Source organism: Microtus pennsylvanicus, chromosome 16 (genome assembly GCF_037038515.1).
Source record: "Microtus pennsylvanicus isolate mMicPen1 chromosome 16, mMicPen1.hap1, whole genome shotgun sequence".
Taxonomy (NCBI): Eukaryota; Metazoa; Chordata; class Mammalia; order Rodentia; family Cricetidae; genus Microtus; species Microtus pennsylvanicus.
In genome coordinates this window covers 48,219,986-48,243,853 of record NC_134594.1, presented here as the reverse complement: position 1 = coordinate 48,243,853, position 23,868 = coordinate 48,219,986, and the positions used below count along the sequence as shown (strand labels likewise).

Below are 23,868 nucleotides of genomic sequence, written 5' to 3'. Positions count from 1 at the left end.
CCTCTTTTGCCCCTGTGGACATTTTACATGGGATCTGGTGCTGATGAACTTTTTAAAGACTCCTGTTCAACTATGACCTGGGGAGCCAGTGAGAGAGGACTTCAGGCAGTGCCTTCTGCTTCCTCACCTATGGGAAAGCAGCTCCCAGGTACATCTGTCTAGAACCTGCCAAAGCAGCCCATTGGCCACATCCACACTGTGTCTGGCAATGGGAAAATTACATGACCTTCTAGATTGACAGTTTTCCTTTCGTTATGACTAAATTCAACCTAATTGAAAGATACAATATAAACGGTGGACCATGCCACAGGCTACAGTACCGGAATGACCGACTGGAAGAGGCACACGCTCAAACCTTTCCTGGCTATTTCCAGATGATCAATAGTTAAGAGGGGCATGGACGGTACTCACCTCAGTAGAATACTGGTGGTTTTTCTATCTGTGCCTTGAGAGAAATGAACAAAGCTCTACTCATCTACAGACCTAGCAAGTGCAGAAGGCTGGTTTGGACAGAGATGACCCAGAATGTAACTAGTAGCCCGTCTTACAAAGGGAGGGGTGCAGGAAGCTGCATCTGTGATAAACGTACATTCTGTTAGCGTCCCATGGAGACCATCAGCAAGCCGTGGTTTGGGCCTAGAGCAGGCAGAGGCGGCTGGGGAGGAGGCTGAGGAATCATCAGTTCCCAGCACTTCCCCTACCGATCATGGCTTCCGAGTCACACATCCAGCTACAGGTGTGTGGGTTCCATGACAGACAGCAGTAGCCTCGGCTATGGTGCCAATTCATATATTTTAATGAGATTTCCCCTAACTGGTCCAGACTACATTCACGTCTGTGCAAGAAAGGAAAGTCCTCGTCAGGTTCCAGGCAGAGCTGGCCTTGGCTTTTCCTTGGTAGCTGTGCTGTGCGTGACCTCTTAAAGCCTGGTTTGGGGTTTAAAGACAACAAGGGGATGTGGCGGTTGTCAGAGCGAGATAGTGGCTCCTCCGGGAATACTCCGTGCACTTTTCAGTTGACAAAATCGTTTTTGGAAACTACTTCTACCTACCACCCATCGAAGTGAGCCCAAGACATCAGCTTCATCATTGTTTCCTGCAAGAGTTGATGACCAAGCCAGAACCTTTGGTAAAAATGCAAGTTGTAAAACTGAACCTTATGTTCTTTATGAAATAAAGGTCCGGCCGGATTCGGATCTGAGCGTTCTGGCCACAGGAACTCAGGCTTAGAGAGCGACAGGGGTCCTATTTCTCTCTCGTAGGGAGGTTAGCAGAAAGCACTTTAACAGCCAGCATCAGGGCATCACAATGTGGGGCCCATGGCTTCCTGGGTGAGTAACATTCTAAACTTCATCTCCTGCTTGTCAGAAACAAGCCACAGAATTGGTGTCCGCTCCATCTCAGCTTTTGGCTGGGCAAGGGGTCACTTTCCTTCACTCCTCCGTCCTGAAGCCATCACTCTGGTGAAGGAGGCGGGGTGTCCACTCTCCCCTGTTCCTCAGCTGCCCTTGGAATGATGGCCCCAGCAATGATCTTACCAAGCTGGAGAATGCCAAGGTTCCCCTGCCCCACCACTTTGCTGTCAGTTTGACAAGTAGTTCTAAAAACATTTGAAAAACTAGTCATTAGAAGGGGGGTGGAGTTCTGAGGTACCGGGCATGTAAGAAACTTGGGGTACCCAGACTCCAGAGAGGGAGGGATAGGGTCAAGGCAATGGTCCTTCATCACCACTGTCAGCTGTACTTCAAGAGTTCAAGGTCAAGATTATGATTTATTTATAATCTTATTCTTTCCAGGTAAAAAATTTAATGTTTCAGATCTCTCTTCTGATCTTTTTTTTGGGCCTAAAGCATTGCGTTGCAAACTATACAGTCTCTAGAGTGGAAGTTAATTTTTATGTGCTATTTCAACATATATTTTGTTCATTAATTTTATCTGAAGACGTCCGTGTCACTTTAGTTCACTGGGAGCTGACAGTGTAGCAGGACCTGCACTCACTCAGGTGAGCGGGCACCACCACCTTCCTTCCAGCCTCGTGCCTGAGCAGTGTGTTACGTGGCGTCTGTTCTGCTGTGGTTTCCTCTCCACAAGCCCACTTTCAGGTCTGACACACACTGTATCCACCCAGCCGTCTCAGTCTGCCGGCCTTCAGTGCTTGACTCCTGGGAAGCCTTCACTGGCCTCTGAGGCTGAGACAGCTTTATTGTTAGATCTACTTCACCTTCAGTCACGGCTGCCACCATCACAGAACCATTGGGTCTCAGAGGACACACACAAGTACCCACACGAACAGCGGCTTTCACGGGCTCCACACTGTCCTCCCTCGAGCAGAGGGACCTCACCACATCTCACAATGACAGCTTCTTCTCCAGTATCTCCTTTATCAGCGCTGGGTCTGCTCGACTGAGACTTGCTTTGCGGACCAACCCAATCAGCTTATTTATAGCTTTGGGGTTCCTTTTCTTCACATCCATCACCTGTGAAAATAAAGACACTCAACCAAGAATCTGCAAGGTTGCCACTGATTGCAAATTAAATTCATGTTCTTTCTTCCCTTCATGTAAGATGTAAAATGAGGAGGGGATTACATTCTGAGATCTTTCTATGCTCCTGTCAGAAAGGACCTGGTTCCTCTGCTTCTGCTTAGAGCGAACAAGGGAGCCATGGTCACAAATGATCTCCTCTGGGGTGGGCGTGGCTGAGCCAGGCATCTGTGGTGAGCATTGGGTCTAATCAGGCAGGGGAGCCTCTCAAGTTTTCCAGTGCCGCTAGGCAGGCGCCCCGGCTCCCTGCCAACAAGAACTGCTCCTTAGAAAACAAACCTTTGGGATGGCAGCTCGCTCAGAGAGGGCTGTAGCAGATAGGGGGTGGTAAGGGCAGGAGGGGCTGAGCGACATCAAATAACGGTGGTGCTGGCCTCCCTCCGCAAGGGTCCTGATTGGCAGGGAGTGTGCCTGAGTGCCGCAGGGCGAGTCTGAAACCAAGTGTGTCCTTATCAGCCGCTGCAGATGGGGCAGGAAGATGGGGACCGCTGGGATGGTGTGGGCTCATCTTCCTTATCAAGGGCTCTTTACCGAGCCGTCAGTGTCCCTGCACGCTGACAGGTGGTGTGCATTATTCTGAAAGAGATACTAGTAATTTTTCCCCACTGAAAAATATCTCTCCAGACAATATGATTAGACCTGGGGTGGGCTGGGAGGAGGGAGACCTGCAACTTGGCATGGTTTTCCTATCTTATGCAAAGAACATAAAATGACTTGGTTTTCAGCCATGTTTCTGTCAAAGGATCTCTCTGTAATTTACAGATCATTTTCCTCTCTGCATCTTCCCTCCTTCACAGGCTGTAGCCCTGAAGCATTTCCTAGCCTTCCCTCACTGCAGGTCCTCTTGAGGAAGTGGATTCCCTCACTGCAGCAGGTCCTCTTGAGGAAGTGCAAGTGGCCACACAGATCGTAAATAACAGCTCTGGGAGGGTGACAGACTCGGACTTGCTAGTGTGTCTGTCTAGAGTAGCGCCATAGAGCGCGAACACCAGTGAGGAACTTTCCTCACAGGAACAAGAGTCTGGGCTTTCGTCTGGTTTTGTCTCTTTGGACTTCTAAGTGCTGACACAAAAGGAGGGACTGACAGGGCTGGGGCTGCAGCAAGAACTGTGCACAGATCGCTGCACAGGAAGTCCTTGCTCCCAGGGGAGATAGTCACCGTTTGGGGGTGTCCATCTATGGTGGCCTGGCAGAGCTGTTCCAGGGCCTCGTGGTCCTGCATGAGTTCCAGCTGTTGCTCTGACACAATCTGTGCTGCTGTCTTCCCCTGGCCCTTCCACAGCTCCTCAAACACCTGCAGGTGGAGAAGACGACAGGAGAGGTGAGGACCTGCACTTCCGTCACCTCCAGGTGCCTCTGGTGCTGCAGCACCAGGAAGGGAGTGGCAGAGTCAGTTAGCACCTTGCCAAGTGGTCTGGCCCAGGGAGAAGCCACCATTCCTCCCATAACCTTCCCAGAGGTCTGGGAGCTTCTCCTTCAGCAAACCAAGTCTCTCCTGGGGTTGGCTGCTCCTCCTGGGGAGGATGAGCACTCAGGCTGGCCAGGTGTGTCCATTTGATGACTCAAGCCAGGCGGCAACCTTCCTCCTAGAGAGCTGGTGATGGATCTGTCTTGAGGTGACGTTTCCTAAGGGATAGGCCACACAAGCAGCAGGAGGAGCAGCCCCTGCACAGTCCAGAGCAGCCTGCTAGGAAGCAGGGCTGCGGGAGGCAGGAAAGTGACCTCTGAATGAAGACAGAAAACTACAAACAAATCACAGCTCACAGGCTCTGGCCTCCCTTCCTTGTGTCCTGTGGGAGAGCAGAGCAGAGCCCAGTCTGACTGGGATAACTAATGTCAGTGCTTTGCTTATTTTTCTATTTAAATAACAACAGACCCCCAAAGGAATGAAACTTGGGGAAAAGGCAAAAATTGTGGAAGGCATTTGCTGCTCGGGTTGTTTTTTACGTCTAAGAGAGGATGCAGCGCTGTCTCAATTTGACTCTTGCCTTCAGCCTGCAACCATAAGACACGGGGACACTCCCTGTCTCCATGGTGCCACTGTGCAGCCGCTCCCTTCAGGAAAGACCATTCTTCAGTAACCAGCACACTCGACAGAGCAAAGAGGAGGAGGTGCCCTGAGTGTCAGCAGGACTGCCGTCCCCAGTGAGAACAGAGAACAGCCGGGATCTGTACTGTGACGGAGGAGGCCCCATGCCTCTGGTCAGCTGGCCAGACTCCTGTACTGGTGGGAAAAGGATGCCTGTAGGGTAAAGTCCCACTGTGAGTGTATGTGGGCATCTCTCTGGGCACCTCCACGTAGTCCTAGTGACCCAGGAAAAATAAGAAATGTGAACCACAGGCCTTCAAATGACATAAGATATTCAGTGAAAACATGGAACACAAATCTCCAAATTTAATTCCTAAGGAAATAACCCTGACCAGGAGAGAGCTATGAGAGGTTTGAGTGTCTGCTTTTTCATGTGGTTTACCTGGGCGCGAGGCTGCTCAGAGCAAGTCTGGGAGCTATCCTGCCCCATCCCCGATACATTTTTGCTTACTTAAGGCTACAGGAGCTGGGAGAATGGCTCAGTGGGTACAGAACTTTCTGTGTAAGTGTGGGGACCTAAGACTGGTCCCAGCTCTGGGCAGGTGGAGACAGGAGGCTCTCTGAAGCTTGCTGGCCAGCCAGAAAGCTGTAGGTTCTGTGGGGTCTTTGTCTCAAGAACTAAGGCAGAGGAAATAGAGGAACGTGTGTCCAGCCCTTCTATCACAGAAGTACTTATATTAATAAAAGCTAATGTCGACAAGCTATATTTTTACCATGACTTGGTGAAATTAACCCCCATCCTTCAGGCCATCTGCACAGACTTCTCAAGTCCCTCGCTCAGGCATCCACAATCAGAAGAGAAGGCGAACCTCAAGCCAGCTCAGCCCCACCCAAGGCCGGGGCTGCTATTTCCTGGTAAGTAGACAGAGCTGCTTAGCAGACAGAACCCACTGCTGTCCACTTCAAAGATTAGTGGCACTGGGCCCGATTCCCAGTGTCTAACTTTTGCTCCTTCCTATTTAGGCTCCTGGATGAGCCCTCAGGAAGGAAAGCAGAGGGGCCTACTAGCCCTGCTGTCCCGACCACCTGGCTTCGATGGCCCAGGCTCCTGTTGCAGCATAACCCTCAGCTACTGTCTGCTCACACTCTGAGAAGTGTTACCTCAGGTAGTAAGAAGTCACCGACAGTACGGGAACACAAGCTGGGAAGCTCCACACACAGACACGAGCCAGGAGCCACAACGGGGGCAGAAACAGCACATGTTCTGGGGACTGAAGCCATACTCTTAACCCAGCCACAGGCTGGTTGCACCCAGGCCCCTCACCTGCCACTGCCTGTCCCAGGCTTTTGAGTCAGTATAGAGAGGAAAGGCCTGTTTAGGAGAAATGTCAGGGAAGGGAACTGTTGTGAAGGCCATTCTTGCAGGAAGTGAGGAATCCAGCAGAAGCCTCCGAGGCGGCAGGGCAGGGGAGATGTACAGAGAACTGAAGCACCGAGAGAGACTTCAGTCACGTGACAGTGTCAGTGCAGGTACAATGGAACATCCCTACATCTGAAGAGTCACTTGATAGTGTCAGTGCAGGTACAATATAACATCCCTACATCTGAAGAGTCACTTGATAGTGTCAGTGCAGGTACAATGTAACATTCCTCCATCTGAAGAGTCACGTGACAGTGTCAGTGCATGGTACAATGTAACATCCCTACATCTGAAGAGCTCTGGTGCCTTCTCTCTAAGGCCCACTCCAGCGCACACAAAGGAGGTTGGTTGAATGGCACTCTGAGTGTGCTGGACCTCATCTGGGTGGTGCTACCAGCAGCTTTATCTGGACAGCACTCAGGAGACAAGACTCCATCTATAACGAAGCTGCAAACATCTGCCATCGTTCCGAGCTGTGGCTTGGCCAGCAGTTGGGACACAGCCTTGGCCTCCTTGGACTATATGCAAGTTAGCTGTAATGCTGATATTTCTGGAGTCTGATGTGTCCCAGTTGGCCCTGTCCTTAGTGAGGAGAAGAGGTCATGGGACTGCCACCTGCCACTTCAATACACAGACCTGGCTCCTGAAAGAGGACCGCAGGGTGCTTTTGTCCACAGTGGCCGGGAGGTTGTGCATTATGGCATACAATCTTCAGGCTTCTATTTCTGAAAAAATAGGGCTGCTTCCCAGTGGACACCTCTTCCGGGCCTGGCCCCAGAATGCCGAGGGACGAAGGCTGTAAGCCTCAGAAGTCCCCACTGGAGCACCCGGGAGGTGGATGCCATGACACAGGAAAAAGACTGAACTAATTGGCGACAATGTCAGCAAGAGGCAGGCGGAGACAGAGGGATTAATAACAAATTCCAACACAAAGGAGGACGGGATGAGTCTTCGTGCGCATCTTTTATCACCAGTTAGCCATGCCGTTAATCTGGTACATTCAGCCTCTCCCGGTACAAGCAATAAGATCAGAGAGTTTGTGTTCTGCCACACAGTTTCTAAAGCCTAAAGTACGCTTTGTTGAACTTTTCTGCTAATGCATTAAAATGAATTACAACACAATTTTTCTTTTTGCATCTTATTTTATGATGTTTTTTAAATAGATAAAAAGATGTCTAACATAATTAGTCATTAGAGAAATCCATCTCTAGTGAGATACACTCCACATTCAGAAACATGACTCGTGAGGATCACGTTAAAGGTGGTGGTGGTGCCTTTAACTCTAGCATTCAGGGCGGAGGCAGGGGAGCTCTGTGAGCTGGAGGGCTGTAGCGTCGGTACAGTGACTTACAATCACACAGGAGCACCTACTGCAGTTCCTAACTGCATCCTACAAACTTGCTCTCAACTCTCAAGGATGCTTCTTTTTGTAGCAGACAGAGACCACTGCAGAAAACCACCTCTGGTCAAGATACGAACCTAGCTGATTTCGGGGTGTTCAGCCCCTATTGACACATCTACAACACAACCCTCATACCGACGGCACAGGGACCAAAATGTCTGCTGTGAAACTGGATCTCCTAGAAATGACAGGGGAACCCTGCCCATGGAACCCCAACAGTGTGGCCGTGTAAACAAGACCATAACAACACGAATACACAGGCTATAGCGGAAGGGGGAAACCACACAGGTCCCTACCCTTAGACAGGAGCTACAGACAACTAGACTTCAGCTGTCACAGGGATGGGTCCCTAACTGGTTAGCCAATACCAAGTCAGCCCTGAAAACATAACACAAGCAGCTACTTTAAGGGACTCATCAGGGCTTGGTTGGTTTACTTTTTGGTATGTGTACACACACACTTTCAGGCTTACATCACCATGAATGGCTACTTAAATCCTTTATAATCAATAAACACAATATTCATTATTTCTGCCGAGAAAAATCAATGGTCTTCTTACAAACGGAAAGCACAGAGCAGAAAATACAAGATAAATTCCCCAAGGCCCTGATCCGTGAGGGCGATTCCCCCAGCGGCACAAACTAAACACTGCGGATCAGGTTTTATTTTCATTTCACGGTCTCACAGAAGTTGGGCTCACCCACTCCTTTAGACATGCTGGAAGTTGATAAAACGCAAACATGTCTCTATCTGTGGCTAAAGCCAGCTGTCAGCATCTTCCCGTCCTTTCTGTTTCTCTCCACCAGAACTATCTCACTCGAGGTTTTTTTCTTCTTCCATTTCACACACTACGATTCGTCTCTCTTATGTGTACACATATTCTTTGCCCCGAGCCATCTACTCTTCCCACAACTGCTGAGCCCTGTCATAAACATTTGTAGTCCTCTGACATCTACGAAAGGCAAAGCCATTCCTGGGTGTCGGGTCCCCGTAGCTGACAGCCTTACGTGAGGCGGCTCACAGAACCTCCTCCAGTTCCTGTCCCCAGTTTCACAGCAGAGAGCTTGGGGGATGTTCAGTGGTGCCTCATAATTAACCAAAAGCAGCCGCTTCCCCAAGCCTCCCTTTGTAACCTGCCACTACTGTCGGACTGTATAAATACTAAATGCAAAGGGCCATTAAAATAACATCAGGGTCTGGCTGAAGCACTGACGGCTGCGCGCCTCTCAAGTCGAGATGAGGCGGCCCTGGGTGTTCTTTATCTTTCTGGGTACTATTTGTAGACTTCTGAATTCGAGGAATCACGCACCCACCTAGCCTTGTTAGTGGAGGTGGTCAGGGAGGCGGCCCCTTTACACGATGCTCTTTTTCCCCATATCTCCACACTGAGGTGCACACGTAAAATAGCATCTCCCAAGCATGTAGCAGACTGACCCCAGCTCCTGACTGAGGACCAACTGACTCCAGAAGGGCAGATCTGTGACAGAAACAGAGGCAGCCTTGGAACTGCTGTGAAGACGGGAGAGGAGCAGATGGACTGCTGGGGCTGCCTGGCCATGACACTGGGGAGCTATACGGTCAGCCAATATTTGGGGCAAACACTCAGGGAAAAGACAGACAATAGCCAGTTCTCCCAATAAGCCAAAAACAGAAGCAAAACCCCTCTGCTGACTCTCTATGCTGCACTGTGCTGGCTTCCTCCCTGTGCCAAATGAAATCTTCCCGTATTCAAACTCGTGGGCACTTATACTTCAGTCATGAGATTCACTTAGTGATGCCATTTGGGTTTTACAGAAAATATTAGCTGGGATTGTGGAGCGATGGGAGTCTTCCGGGAATGTGCACATACCTGTTTAGCTGCTGCTGAGGAAATTGCTTTACTGTCCAGCAGGTCCAGGAGTTCGGCCAGTGCACCAGGTGTGACAGGACTAGCGGCCCCAAGGAGAGAAGAAAAGTCAATGTCTTACATCAGCAGCACCCGCTGGCACCCAGCTGGCACCCAGAATTCAAACTCTCACTCTGTGCGTTCAATCAACCATACCCAAGGATGAAAGTAATAGGCTAACTGGCTCTATTATTCTGTATTTCAGAAGCATGAGCTTTTATACTGCATGCTTTCTAAAATCCTTTATTTTACCACCCAACAATAACAGCCGTTTGATGGCAGTTATAGCAAAAGACTCAAGCTCAATGTGATTAGTTCAAAAAGGAGGTAGCTACGAAATTCACGAACCACAAAGAAAAGTGGCAAAAAAAAAATCCTGTAATTTTTTTTTTTTGGTTTTTCGAGACAGCGTTTCTCTGTAGCTTTGGTGCCCGTCCCGGAACTAGCTCTTGTAGACCAGGCTGGTCTCGAACTCACAGAGATCCTCCTGCCTCTGCCTCCCGAGTGCTGGGATTAAAGGCGTGCGCCACCACCGCCCGGCCCAGTAATATTTTTGACTAAAAGATCAAGCTGAAAATAACTTTAAATAAAAGAGCTAACAAAACCACTTTCCTGAGTGTTTTTAAGCAAATATAAATTCCTCTTCACTGTAAGGGAAATGTGGTGTCTATAACATGGGATGTCTACACGCACTGCCCTTGTGTCTGCAGGTGTTCTTGACACAGATGTGTTGGAAATGCACAGTTTCTCCACTTACATCAGGTGACGACTGCAAGATGCTAGGTGTTGCTAACTCACACTCAGAAGACTGAGGGTACGCACTCAGACTGCTGAGAAGATGGGGTCAGGACCACCTCTTTACAACACACAGTAACTAGGATATGAAATGACTGTCTGGGGTCATCATGGGGCGAGTTAAGATAGGAGTGGATTGTAAACACACATAAGTGTGTCTGTCAGTGTAAAAGGACCCTGAAGCACTAGAGCACTAGAAACACCTCTGCAGAAGTCGTGGTTCCTGTCACTCACTATTCATTTTTTTAAAAAAACTTTCACGTAACACAGGGAACTAAAGTTTATCCCCAGTGCCAATTCCCATGACCTCCAAACCAGCAGTGATCAAGATCACCACCTTCTAACTGAAGGCCCTTACTTAGCATTGTTCGTTCAGTCTTGGGAGCCCCATCTTCCTTAAACTACGATTTATCCCTAAGTACACAGGGTTCTCTGGCAGACAGGGTGGGGGCAGGGGCTGAGTGGAATGGTGACTGTCAATGACCCAGACTGCCCCGCCCCCAGCCACCAGGGTGAAACACACACACCCAATCAGGAGTCATCAGGCTCAGACGGGGTGGGAAGCCTGGGATGGGTTGAGGCGGAACAAGGAACATGTATATATAATATATAACATATTATATATATGTATATATATATAATAATAATAATGATATTCTGCCATGTTAGCGGTGGCTGGGCAGAGGGGGCCTAGGTGGGGTAGCCAGAGACAGGTCTCCAAACTCGATCTAGGCTCAGGAAGTTACAATAGGCCTCACCAAACTCAAGTTAGGTTTAGAAAGTTACACTGGGCCTGTCTCATGAGGCCCAACAAAAGTATGGACAAAAGATAATTCCAAGTGGAAGCCGGGTTTGGAGACTATCTGGTGGTACTAAATTCACACTCAGAAGTCCAAGAACTGTCTTGACTGAAGCCTAAGAGGCAGGAAGCAGAAGACTGCAAAGTAAACAACAGCCTTTTCTGACCTCCCTTCTTTACTGGCAAGAAATAATCAGTTTGTTTTCAAAATGTAGGTTGCTTGGATGTCCTACAATCAATAAAATACAATCCCCATTTATCTTAGAGTGTAGACCATGTACAGAGTCCAAAATAAGCACTGAGATTGTGCTAGGTTTTTAGACCATGAAAAGAGGTCACCATTCATAAGTCGATGGCTCACAGTCCATCTGACCTGCTGCTCCAGAATGCATAGGAGAGCTGCTGATAGGGAACAGAATGCATAGGAGAGCTGCTGATAGGGACGGAATGCATAGGAGAGCTGCTGATAGGGACAGAATGCATAGGAGAGCTGCTGATAGGGACAGAATGAAAAGGAGAGCTGCTGATAGGGACGGAATGCATAGGAGAGCTGCTGATAGGGACGGAATGCATAGGAGAGAGGCTGATAGGGACGGAATGCATAGGAGAGCTGCTGATAGGGACAGAATGCATAGGAGAGCTGCTGATAGGGACGGAATGCATAGGAGAGCTGCTGATAGGGACAGAATGCATAGGAGAGCTGCTGATAGGGACAGAATGCATAGGAGAGCTGCTGATAGGGACAGAATGCATAGGAGAGCTGCTGATAGGGACAGAATGCATAGGAGAGCTGCTGATAGGGACAGAATGCATAGGAGAGCTGCTGATAGGGACAGAATGCATAGGAGAGCTGCTGATAGGGACAGAATGCATAGGAGAGCTGCTGATAGGGACAGAATGCAAAGGAGAGCTGCTGATAGGGACAGAATGCATAGGAGAGCTGCTGATAGGGACGGAATGCATAGGAGAGAGGCTGATAGGGACAGAATGCATAGGAGAGCTGCTGATAAGGAACAGAATGCATAGGAGAGCTGCTGATAGGGACGGAATGCATAGGAGAGCTGCTGATAGGGACAGAATGCATAGGAGAGCTGCTGATAGGGACAGAATGCAAAGGAGAGCTGCTGATAGGGACAGAATGCAAAGGAGAGCTGCTGATAGGGACGGAATGCATAGGAGAGAGGCTGATAGGGACGGAATGCATAGGAGAGCTGCTGATAGGGACGGAATGCATAGGAGAGCTGCTGATAGGGACGGAATGCATAGGAGAGCTGCTGATAGGGACAGAATGCATAGGAGAGCTGCTGATAGGGACGGAATGCATAGGAGAGAGGCTGATAGGGACGGAATGCATAGGAGAGCTGCTGATAGGGACAGAATGCATAGGAGAGCTGCTGATAGGGACAGAATGCATAGGAGAGCTGCTGATAGGGACAGAATGCATAGGAGAGCTGCTGATAGGGACAGAATGCATAGGAGAGCTGCTGATAGGGACAGAATGCAAAGGAGAGCTGCTGATAGGGACAGAATGCATAGGAGAGCTGCTGATAGGGACGGAATGCATAGGAGAGAGGCTGATAGGGATGGAATGCATAGGAGAGCTGCTGATAGGGACAGAATGCATAGGAGAGCTGCTGATAGGGACAGAATGCATAGGAGAGCTGCTGATAGGGATGGAATGCATAGGAGAGCTGCTGATAGGGACGGAATGCATAGGAGAGCTGCTGATAGGGACGGAATGCATAGGAGAGCTGCTGATAGGGACGGAATGCATAGGAGAGCTGCTGATAGGGACGGAATGCAAAGGAGAGCTGCTGATAGGGACAGAATGCATAGGAGAGCTGCTGATAGGGACGGAATGCATAGGAGAGCTGCTGATAAGGAACAGAATGCATAGGAGAGCTGCTGATAGGGACGGAATGCATAGGAGAGAGGCTGATAGGGACAGAATGCATAGGAGAGCTGCTGATAGGGACAGAATGCATAGGAGAGAGGCTGATAGGGACGGAATGCATAGGAGAGCTGCTGATAGGGACAGAATGCATAGGAGAGCTGCTGATAGGGACAGAATGCATAGGAGAGCTGCTGATAGGGACGGAATGCATAGGAGAGAGGCTGATAGGGACAGAATGCATAGGAGAGAGGCTGATAGGGACGGAATGCATAGGAGAGAGGCTGATAGGGACGGAATGCATAGGAGAGCTGCTGATAGGGACGGAATGCATAGGAGAGAGGCTGATAGGGACGGAATGCATAGGAGAGCTGCTGATAGGGACGGAATGCATAGGAGAGCTGCTGATAGGGAACAGAATGCATAGGAGAGCTGCTGATAGGGACGGAATGCATAGGAGAGAGGCTGATAGGGACGGAATGCATAGGAAATTGGGGATCAAAGTGCCACAGAGCCTATATTTAGTGAGTTCATGCCTTGCTGTTCCTGGTACCTTTTTGCTGTGTCCTCACAAGAATTAAAGGGTAAGTAAGTCCTCTAAGATATTTCTAAGACATTAGTGCTAGAAAAGCACTAATCTTTTTTCCCTCTTTTTCTTTTAAAAAATGTTTTATTTAAAAGTTTTTTTTTTCATTTTACATACCAACCAGAGTTCCCCCTCCCTCCTCTCCTTCCACTTCCCCCACCTTCCCACATCCACTCCTCAGGAAAGGTAAGGCTCCCATGGGGAGTCAACAAAGTCTGGTATATCAAGTTTAGGCAGGACCAAACCCCTCCTTCCTTGTACCTAGGCTGAGCAAGGAATCCCCCCATAGGGAATGGGCTCCAAAAAGCCAGTTCATACACTAGGGATAAATCCTGGTCCACTGTCAGTGGCCCCCACAGATTGCCCAAGTCACAGAACTGTCTTCGACATTCAGGACGCCTAGTTCAGTCCTATGCAGGTTCCCCAGCTGTCAGTCCAGGGTCAGTGAGCTCCCACTAGCTCAGTGTCTCTGTGGGTTTCCCCATCATAATCTCGACTCCTTTGCTTATATAATCCCTCTTCTCTCTCTTCAGCTGGACCCTGGAAGCTTGGCCCAGGAAAAGCACTGGACTTATTCCTCAAAGTTCAACACCCAAGACTCCATTTCCTAGGATTATAATATACGACTTTGGAGCACACAAAAATTCATACCATGATGTTATAAAAGATGTGGGGTAGAAAGTGACAGAGAAAGAGCATTAGATCACATAAGAAGGATGTATTTTGCCTTACAGAAATTCATCACATGACCTTAATTGATTAGTTTGGTTAGAAATTTCCTTTATAGATTTCTTGACTGACTTAACAGCAAATGAATTTCTCGGTTACATTGCTGTTCTCACAATGCATTGATACAGTAGACCAGTAATTCCTGTATCCTGAAACTGCCCACAACTCCGCCAACTGGCACACTGCACATACAGCTGCTCTTCAACACACTATCCCATGGATACTGAAGTCATGTCCTTTGTACATGGCGACACAATCATCTAGAACCTGTGTACACCTTCCCCATGCCTCAGGTAATTTCTTGATTACCTACTTAATATGATATGGCCGGTATGCAAACAGTTGTAAACTGTGTTGTTTAGGACATACTGATGAGCATGAGTCTGTACATGCTCACTGCTGCTGTAATTTCTCAGAGGTGTTTCCGGTCTGTAGTTGCTGAACCCCAGATATGGAAAAGCTGACTGCAAATCGCAGCTATGCCAGGGCTGAACTTGTGAGACCACGACAAAGATCAGTACCTGTCACGCTGGTCCTGAGAGACGCTCTCGTCAGTTAAATAAATAAACCACCAGGATTCAGGCTCAGGGGTGGCAGCCGTACAGCCTGCTAATTTGCTGCTGTCAGATCATCTTGGATTCTAGACAGCGAATGTGTCCCCATGAAAGGAGACTCTTCCTGTATCTACTCTCGGCAGTTCTTAGGGAACCTGGGAAGGAGTGGAATGGGATCTGCAAGTCTTGCAATCTCTTTCAGTCCCTTGCAGTTCTTTTAGGATCACAGCTCTATTTCCAGCTCCAAGAGCAGACACCCTAACACTATGCTCTGCCCCACGAAATGGCAGCCCATCCAGTCTTACACTTACCTTAACCCCCATATCCCTCTTCTCCTCAGCTAAAGCAAGATCAAGAGGACCCTGGACGATGCAGAGGCCTGGACCTCCAGGTGGCACATGACGTTCATTGATTCCTTTGCTCTCTTATTTTCTGGGCCCTCCGTGGTGCCCCCGCTCCTCGCTCCGCTCCAGGGTCTCAGTCTCAGGACAAGTCCTTAGCGATTTCCTAGGAACCTCAGCTGAGAGGTGCAGTGTTTCCCGGGTGCTCTCCTCCTCTTCCCACGGCATCTAACCACTCCCCGCCAGCCCTGCAAACAGCACTTTCCCCAAATCTTCCAGGGATTCTCAGCTTCCTTGTCAGGCAGCTTTAATCTTGTCCCTTGTACCTGCTCAAACCTTCCCTACTGGGAAACATCCCAAGTGACCCTGCAGCTACTTGTCCTGACTGGCTTGGTAACTTTTGCAAGTGAATAACTGGTTGAATGAATAAATCTGTTTGCTACCACTGGCCCTGTGAGCATATGTATTGGATCACAAATGTAATTACATGATGGTAATAGGATGGTGGAAACTTCGGGGAGTGCCTGGGGTTGATGAAGTCACGAGGGTGGGGACCACAGTGGGATTAGAAATCTTCTCTTCTTTCCCCAACACCCCACCATGTGAGGATACAGCAGACTGATAGCCGCCTGAGGTCCAGCAAGGGAACAAATCAGCTGGAACCTGGCTTTGCTTATTTTTCTCGAGTGCAGAATTGTGAGTAATCAATGTCTATTTAAGGGGCTCATCAGTTACTTTGCCAAAACTGCCCAAGCTATTAACACACGCCATGTTCCTCCAGTATGCAGTAGCCCTGAGACCCACAATTTGGCCTGAAATCCTTCGGGTGGTTCCTGCTCATCTCTCCAGTCTGTCACCTATCTTTCTAGCCTGCCTACCTCAGTATCCTGGAGCTTTTGGGTTTCCTGAGCCCCCGAGGCTGGCTGCTTGTCTGATCACAGAACTTCTAGATGTTTGAACTCCACACCCTCACCCACTCAGCAAACCCAAAGTTCTTCAGGGCTTGGCTCTGAGGATTTCCCTGCACCCCACATAGGCTCTAGTTCTGTGCTTCCCAGGCCACACGCATGCCTCTGGCATACAGGATCAGACTGTGAGGAGGTGGGTGCTTTCTTGTGGGCCTGTATGGGCCACAAGGGAGCCCATTCCTTGTCTTGTTCTTCCTCTAGCTGCTAAGCCCTAGCACCGTACCACAGACTGTGCACTTCCAGAGATTTGAGCACAGGATGAATTTTCAGATGGGCTGGAGAATATTTTTAGAATGTGGAACACAAAGGGGCTGTTTGTTGTCTTGTTAGGGGACCGTAAAGGAGAACAGGCAGAATAAAGAATTCACCCTGCCCTATTTCAACTGCTTCTGGACACAGAGTTCATGATGCAGAAAGAAAGAAATTCCCAGATCTCACTCACCTCTCACTGACTGCAAGATTCTGTTGCTTTAAATAGTACAGGAAAGTGTTCAGGACCCAGTTAGTCACCTTTTTTGGCTCTGCCCTAGTTTCTTTTATCACATTTTGGAAGAACTCCAGAAGGCCAACTTCATTCTGTTAAAAAAAAAATACACATATATACGTGTGTGTATGTGTGTGTGCATAAGTAATACATACATATAGAGATAGATGCGTACATCTCCTCCCCAAACTGAAGGAAGGCAGTTGGAAACCACTGCCTCTACTACCACTCTCAATCTATACAGTATTTTCCCCAAAGGGATATATATATATTCCTAGTACTATACAAACTAATACCTACATGGATCTGAGGACCGTGAAATCCACGGTCCTCCTCCACACTTGCCTCTGCCTGACTCTGGTGCCCTTTCTCTCCTGTCCTGTCTCCTCCTAGATGTCCTGGTGTCCACTGGCACTCCACAGCGGGCAGAGGAAGCCTCTGGCTTCCAGGCCTCCTGTGCCAAGCTGGTACGGTGGTCTTACCTCTCCCCATGCTCCAGGAGATATTTAGCTAGGTTGGCTCAACGAGAAGACTTGTTTCATGGGCTTCACTGTTTGCCCCCATCCCCCGGACAGCAGCATGAGTTAGGGCCACACTGATCCTGTTCGTTCTGTTAAGTACAGCCAAAACCATGTTGTTCTAGTCAAGGAAGTCTTGGTAAGAGTCAGTGGACGGCACCAGGGTCTCTTGCCAGCAGGTGTCTGCTATAAACCACATGTGAACACTCATTCAGTCAGGACACTTTGTACCACTCATCAACTCAGAGTGACAGGGCCAGCCCTAGCGTTTCCATAAGAAAATAAAAACATGTTCTATTTTTAGTAAAGGCTTAAATCTCCAAATGCAGATGGCATATTTTAAAGGTTTATTTTAAGATATGTGTATGTGTGTGTGTATGCAAGGAAGTCAGAGGTGATGTATTCCCTGGAGCCGGGGTTATATATGGTTGTTGCAAACTGAGTTGTGGGAAGTGACCTCAGGTCTTCTGCAAGAGCAGAATGCACTTTTAACCACCGAGCCATCTCTCTGGTCCCCAGACAGTATATTTTTGAGCAGCATATTTTCCTTACCCACTAAATCCAAATTAGACATGATCCTCAAAATATTCTTCTTATGTTCACTCTGCAGCTAAACCTCCAACCTTTCCACCTTTCTTAGAATTCTTCATTAAGCAAAAGAACATTCTAGAAAAACAAGCTACTAAGAAGAAACAAGACATACTAACAAAAATACACTCAAACTTCAGCTACTGTACAAGTTTTAGTATGTACATGGGCACACTGCTACTAAGGTAGAAATTCCATAATAAGAAGTATCTACATGGCTTTTCAGATAAATTCTCTGGTGACAAGCCTACTGAATAATCCCACAATCATTGCTTTTATCTCCTTGTGAGCTATTATTCTGCTCATGCTAGACTCGGGTGAAGGCCACCTCAGCAGCCCAAACTTGCCTACAGATAAATTTAAAGAGGAAGTGTTGCTTAACTTCTGGAAAGTCTTCAAACTTCTCCATTGGTTTACAAGTCACTGGGGAAGGAAAAAAGGGCGATGCAGCCCACACTGGCAAGGAAGGCATGATTCCTTTTGTTCTCATGCAGACAGGCTGGCCCGCCAGGAATCAGCTGCCAGGAGGAGACCTTTCTGCCTTGTGAGGAAAGCTCTACAAAACCCACCTAGGAATAAAGCACGCAGGCTTGCAGGCTTGGTGGAGTGACTGGGTGTGGTGAACACCCTCCACCCTTCAGTGGTTCTATTGGCTTGGTGGACTGACTGGGTGTGGTGAACACCCTCCACCCTTCAGTGGTTCTATTGGCTTGGTGGACTGACTGGGTGTGGTGAACACCCTCCACCCTTCAGTGGTTCTATTGGCTTGGTGGACTGACTGGGTGTGGTGAACACCCTCCACCCTTCAGTGGTTCTATTGGCTTGGTGGACTGACTGGGTGTGGTGAACACCCTCCACCCTTTGGTGGTTCTATTGGCTTGGTGGACTGACTGGGTGTGGTGAACACCCTCCACCCTTCGGTGGTTCTATACTGGACGGATAACACTGTGAGCCAGTTTTTCGTTTGTCTTCTCCTGCCAGTGTCAGGAAGCCTCTCTGCACTGGACCTCTACCTCACAGGGGACACAGGGCTTCACTGCACAACTTAAAGAGGATGTGAAACCTGCGGTGCATCAGAGTCAGCTACAAAGAATGCGGCTGCAGGAGGCGGTGGCGGCGGCTGCTGCTGCCTGGAGAATGACTGATCACTTAGCACTACCTGCCCTGCTTCTTAAAACAGCAGTCCACTTCCAACACACACACACACACACACACACACACACACACACACACACACACACACACCTGCTGCTTTTCACAGTTTTCTTAGTCCCACAAGATTGGCAAATGCTAATAAGCTTGGCACAAATCTCTGAAGTCTCTGATGAACATGGCAGCTCAGCCATCTGGTTTTGTCAGGAAAACAGTGGACTGGTAATTCTCTTACACAAAAATCATATTGAGAGCAGTATAACAAGGTTACTGCATTAGGCCTTTAATATCTTCCCCAAACAACATAGTCTCCTGGTGGATGTGACACCAACTGTTCCTTCAGAGATGGCTGAAGCAGCAAGGAACATAGATCCTGCCTTATGTCTAACACCAGGCAGCCATGCAGTTCCTTGACTACAAAACATCTTTGCCACTTTTTAATTTCATTTCACAAAGCCTTCAATTACACACAGAGTCAATGTCAGGTCAGCTGCTTAGGCACTAACAGGAACCCTCAATTACTGATGAATTAACCAATGCTGATGAGTGGGAAAGCAGAGGGTAACCCTGCCCTCACTGCTGCTCTGGGAAGGAGCCTCAGGCTACCCTTGCACTGGGCTCTGCAAGCTCCTACACCATCTCTTACAGCCATGACAAAACACTACAAGACCATCCATGTAAAACAGGGTGGGGACTAATCTCTCAATTCCACGTCTTCCTCTAAGTCACATATCCAGTGACCCTGATTCTGGTCCAGAAATGAGGCTAGGCTGTATTTATAGTAGAATGAAACCCGATATAGACAGCTGCCCAGTGGTACTCAGGAAAAGAAGCCCAGGAGACACTAGCTGAGGAGCAGCTGCTTATGTGACAGAGAGTGTCCTTGGCTGCCTTTTGGGACCTCGGATTAGCAATTCAAGGCTTGTCAAAGGCTCTCAAGAGTATTTACTAAATATAGGATTTGTGCTTCAGTTCACCAAGACCACGGGGGATACTGAGACCTCTGGCAGTGCTAACCCCTATGGTTTTTCTTAAACACACATACCCACGATGCTTAACTTAAATAAGATGCAGCAAGCAACTAACAACAAACAGAACAGCCATAACATACTGTGACAGAAGTCTTTTTTAACTTTTTTTATTTCTATGACTTCCCACTTGCCATATATGTTTGGAGCAGAGCTGACTGTCACTCAAACCTTGAGAACATGGATTAGGCAGGGCACAGATAACTGCATATGGCTGCTACTGCTAAGGACAGTAATGCACGTGCCCTCAGGTTCATCTTCCTGCTGTGGGATGTTTGTACACTGTGTGAAAAAGGACTGCTGTGACTGGTGTAATAGAAGGCTGAACGGCCAAGAGCTAGGCAGGAGAGGGCAGGCAGGACTTCTGGGCAGAGACATCACTCTGGGAAGGAAATGGGCAGAATGTAGATTAATGTATAAGAGGTAGCTGAGTCAAGCCTAAGCAAAAGACCAAACTTTAACAATTAATAGTAAGTCTTCCTGTCATTACTTGCGGGCTGGCGCTCCTGGTGAAAAGGTACCACTACACTTCCAACAGGCCCATGCCCGTGGGCACAGGACCGGGGCCTTGCAGATGGAGGCGCTGAGGCACTTCTGAGCATGAGGTCACCCAGCCAGACAGCAGCAGAGTGCTGTGGGTGGGAGTGCAGGGTGGGCGCCCCAGCTCTGGAGCATGGAGACATGTCTGCTGCCTTTCTGGGGATTGAAAATGAACACCTATCCATGCACGCACAATGGAAGCCTCATCAAAGCCTCATTGAAGAACAAATGTTCCCAGAATTTCTATTATTTTATGCCCGCCCACTGCTCAGCGATTCCCGACATTAAAAATGTCACAGATGCCCCAAAGTAGAAGAAGGAAGCAGCGAGTTTACTATCTGCCTAGCAAAGGTATGCCCAAGACGCGGGGCACGACACACCGATCCCCAGATCAGGAAGGAAGACAGTGGCACACACACCATCCATTCCACCCTGGCCCCAGAGGAACGCAGAAATCCCATTAGTTCTCTTCTGCAGCACCTCCCTCCCCTCAACTATAGAAGTGATGAGGCGCTACCAAGGCCCTGACCTACACTGTTTTTAAGTACTCCGTTTTCTTTCATCAGTTTGGATACTAAGCACACTCAACCACTGCACCCAATCCCCTACCACAGGGCAGTCAAGGGGTGGGTTTGTAGGGCCCAGCTGATAGCAGCCGGCCGGCTACCCAGAAGGCCCTGCCAGTGCTACATGAGCAACAAAGTTTCTTCCACTGTGCACTGTGTGGAGCTCAAAGCAGACTTTGACCCCTGGTGCTCTGAGCATCTGTGCAGATGTTTAAGGGGCATATCACCTGCAATTCTGAGACTCTGTAATTTATACTGTGGCTCTGGTCATTCTTACAGTGAGAAAAACAAAACTCAAATCCAACAACTCTGTAAATCATGGTGCTATGAGAACAATAACAAATGTTAGTGTTCGGGTGGAGATGAAGTAAAATGGGTCATAATAGCAATACTTTTAGGCTAGAAAGTAGAAACTGCATGGTAAGATGAGGGATGGGCACGCTCAGGGGGTAGAGGCTCAGGTCTGTGATGTGAACACGCTTGTCTGTGGGCGACAATTGTCGGTGAAAGCTCCTTCAAGTACAAATTACACACGAGGCTTCTCCAGGGGAGAACAGGTGACCCGGCAGTGTGAGGCCGGCCTGGGAAAGACGGACGGAAGCCATGAGCCCCGGGTGTTCCATCAGCTCTTCTGAGGCCGACCAGTAACTGCAGCTCTGTCTTCTCTTCTGGTCCTCACAAGTCCTACCCAGGGCTGCTCCTAAAACCTGAGCGAAACTCTCTACCACGGCACCTGTGCTGTGTTCCCAGCAAAGTCCAGACACACATATCCTAAGCCCAACCCAGCAGCAGCTCTGCACAGAGGGCCTTCAACTAACTTTAACTAACGTAAAACTCACTGTGGCTCTTGGAGATGAATTCACTCTAAGACAGAATTTGTGGGAAATCAGTTTGGGAACACACATCTCCCTTGAATAATCAAAATATAAACAATGAAGGTCTTAAGAGTCGGCAGCGAGTGGCAGCAGGTACTGCATCTGCAGGAGCCGGCCCACAAAGCCAGTTCTGCTGCAGGTGCATTCCAGCTCGTCCAATGCAGAGAACCTGCGTTGCTCAGGAACTCTGTCCTGGGGGTAAGGCAACATGGAGCAGTACAGATACACATTACCTCCAAGCTGTGCTTGCCTGAAGCCTGAAATAAAATCTTTTATTTGTCCCTCAAAGTATATTATGCCACCATCAGGAAATAAAGGATCATGGTTGAGTCCTCTGAGGGCCCCCAAATTGGGACTAGGACGTCCCCCTTCCTGCACCCTTTTCTCAGCAGACCAAGGTCAAATGCCTTGGAGCCCAGAACACCCCTCCTCGAAGCCCCTTTGCCACGTGTGTCAGAAAGGAATGAAGCTGTGGTTTTGCAGAAGATCTGTCTACTCTAAATTACCAGAAGAAAAGTTTGGTGATTTTTTTTTTCCTCCAGAGCATGGAGTAATTGTAAAGTACCCTTAAGCTGGCAAGTCAGGATGCAATTTAGAAAATGAAGAATAAAATCAATTTTAAAAACTGTGTAGAACTGAAATATGGTGTACTACTAAGCTGACCAAATGGATTTTCTTCAACTATAGTTAAAAGATGACGACTTTGCACCATGAGAGCCTGGACGGTCTAAAGCCAGCACTGTGGTTCCAGACACGATTTCAAACTATTAGCTTTAAAGCAGTACTACATATGGGACGTACAGAAATTTGTCACGGGGGCAGTTTTATGGGCAATTCATCCAGAAAGCAAACCAGGCCCTTTCTAGCTTACAAAACACCTAAAGAAAAAGCTTCAAAAACAGTTCATTTACCAATTAACTGATACTTTGTTTCTCTATCCTTGGGAGACACCTTAACCTTTTCTATGAAGTCAGAATCAAAGGATTATTACTTTCGATGGAGAAGAACCAGCTAGAGAAAGGAAGCTGTCCAGTAAGATACAAGTCTTGAGAGGCTGGATACAAAGCCGGACACACACAAATGGCAGCACGGGTTACTGACTGGGTAGGTGGGGGTGACGTCATATTTGTCTACAGAGTCATGGAGGCCAGACTGGACTTTTATAAACTCCTGCTCTGCATGGTTCCCACTGCACCATGTTTGCATGCTGCCTGACACCAACACTCTTTTCCCTGGAAGCATACTCTGAAGTTCCCTTGACTCTTTAGAATTTTTGGATTCGGTGAGATTATGCTATGCCATCTCCTCCTCTGGGGGGAGTTCTGACTGCCTGCGTCGGATGTGGACGGGACCACTCAAGTGTGGAGTCTGTACAAAGGGACAGGACACCAGCAGGGGCTGCAGCCCTCCCAAGACCCTGGTCCAGGGCTGCGGCACCTGCTGCTCCTCCACTGCAGCTCTGTGTGGTGAGTCATCTCTCTGTCTGTTCACATGCACAGCCAGCTGCATGAGAGCTCGCAGCATGTCCTGACCGGGTGCCTGGAGTGAACCAGGATCCATAACACAGGGCCTTGGGGAAACACCCCCACAGTCCCTACAAACTGCCCCCAATGACTCAGACCAAAGGACCCGTGCATCTCCAGCAGAAAGTTTAAGATACAACATAAACAAAGATGCAGAAGACAGCTCATGTTACCTCTCTGACCTAATTTTTCTAAAATTAGCATGACTGATGCTGTTTATTTTCCATTGCAGCTGACTGATTTTCACAAAATTTAGTAGACAACATTTATGTTTATTTCTGGCATCTTTAAAACCAACAAGATTGGCTTAAAGCTTTCAATGAACATGTACTCTCTGACTGAACTTCATAAAAACAACTCTGGGACTGTATTAAGCATCAAGTTTTAGCGAAAGTAAAAACTGAATTTCTTCCATTAATAAAACAAAGGCAATCAAAACCAATCATCACCTAAAACATTTCCACTTGGCATGGCAGTACACCGTGCGTGAGTGCAGGCAGCAGAGCTTAGAAACATAAGCCTGGTCCAGCACGGGTGTAAAAGTTCCTTTCCCCGTATATGACAGACAGCAGCTACCCCTGCCGTGGGGGCTGTCTGAGCAGAGGCGGTCAAGGAAGAGCATGCAGTAAGCAAGCTGCCTTTAAACTAGAGAA

At 48.4% G+C, this 23,868-nt stretch overlaps 2 protein-coding genes across 3 annotated transcripts in view; one reads left to right on the top strand and one right to left on the bottom strand.

Annotated features, from left to right (window-relative positions):
- The window catches only part of Fhip1a (FHF complex subunit HOOK interacting protein 1A), a 216,107-nt gene extending 212,403 nt beyond the window's left edge, over nt 1-3,704 (top strand). The window contains exon 15 of the transcript XR_012908042.1: nt 3,340-3,704. The gene's annotated coding sequence lies outside the window, so the exon portion shown is untranslated. The remainder of the gene's footprint in view (nt 1-3,339) is intronic.
- The window catches only part of Gatb (glutamyl-tRNA amidotransferase subunit B), a 76,859-nt gene that overhangs the window by 9,464 nt on the left and 43,527 nt on the right, over nt 1-23,868 (bottom strand). For both annotated transcript variants that reach the window (XM_075950506.1, XM_075950507.1), the window contains exons 10-13: nt 16,384-16,517; nt 9,243-9,321; nt 3,702-3,836; nt 2,352-2,476 (exon numbers count right to left, since the gene is read on the bottom strand). In XM_075950506.1, coding sequence (XP_075806621.1) covers nt 2,352-2,476; nt 3,702-3,836; nt 9,243-9,321; nt 16,384-16,517 — 473 coding nt within the window. The remainder of the gene's footprint in view (nt 1-2,351; nt 2,477-3,701; nt 3,837-9,242; nt 9,322-16,383; nt 16,518-23,868) is intronic.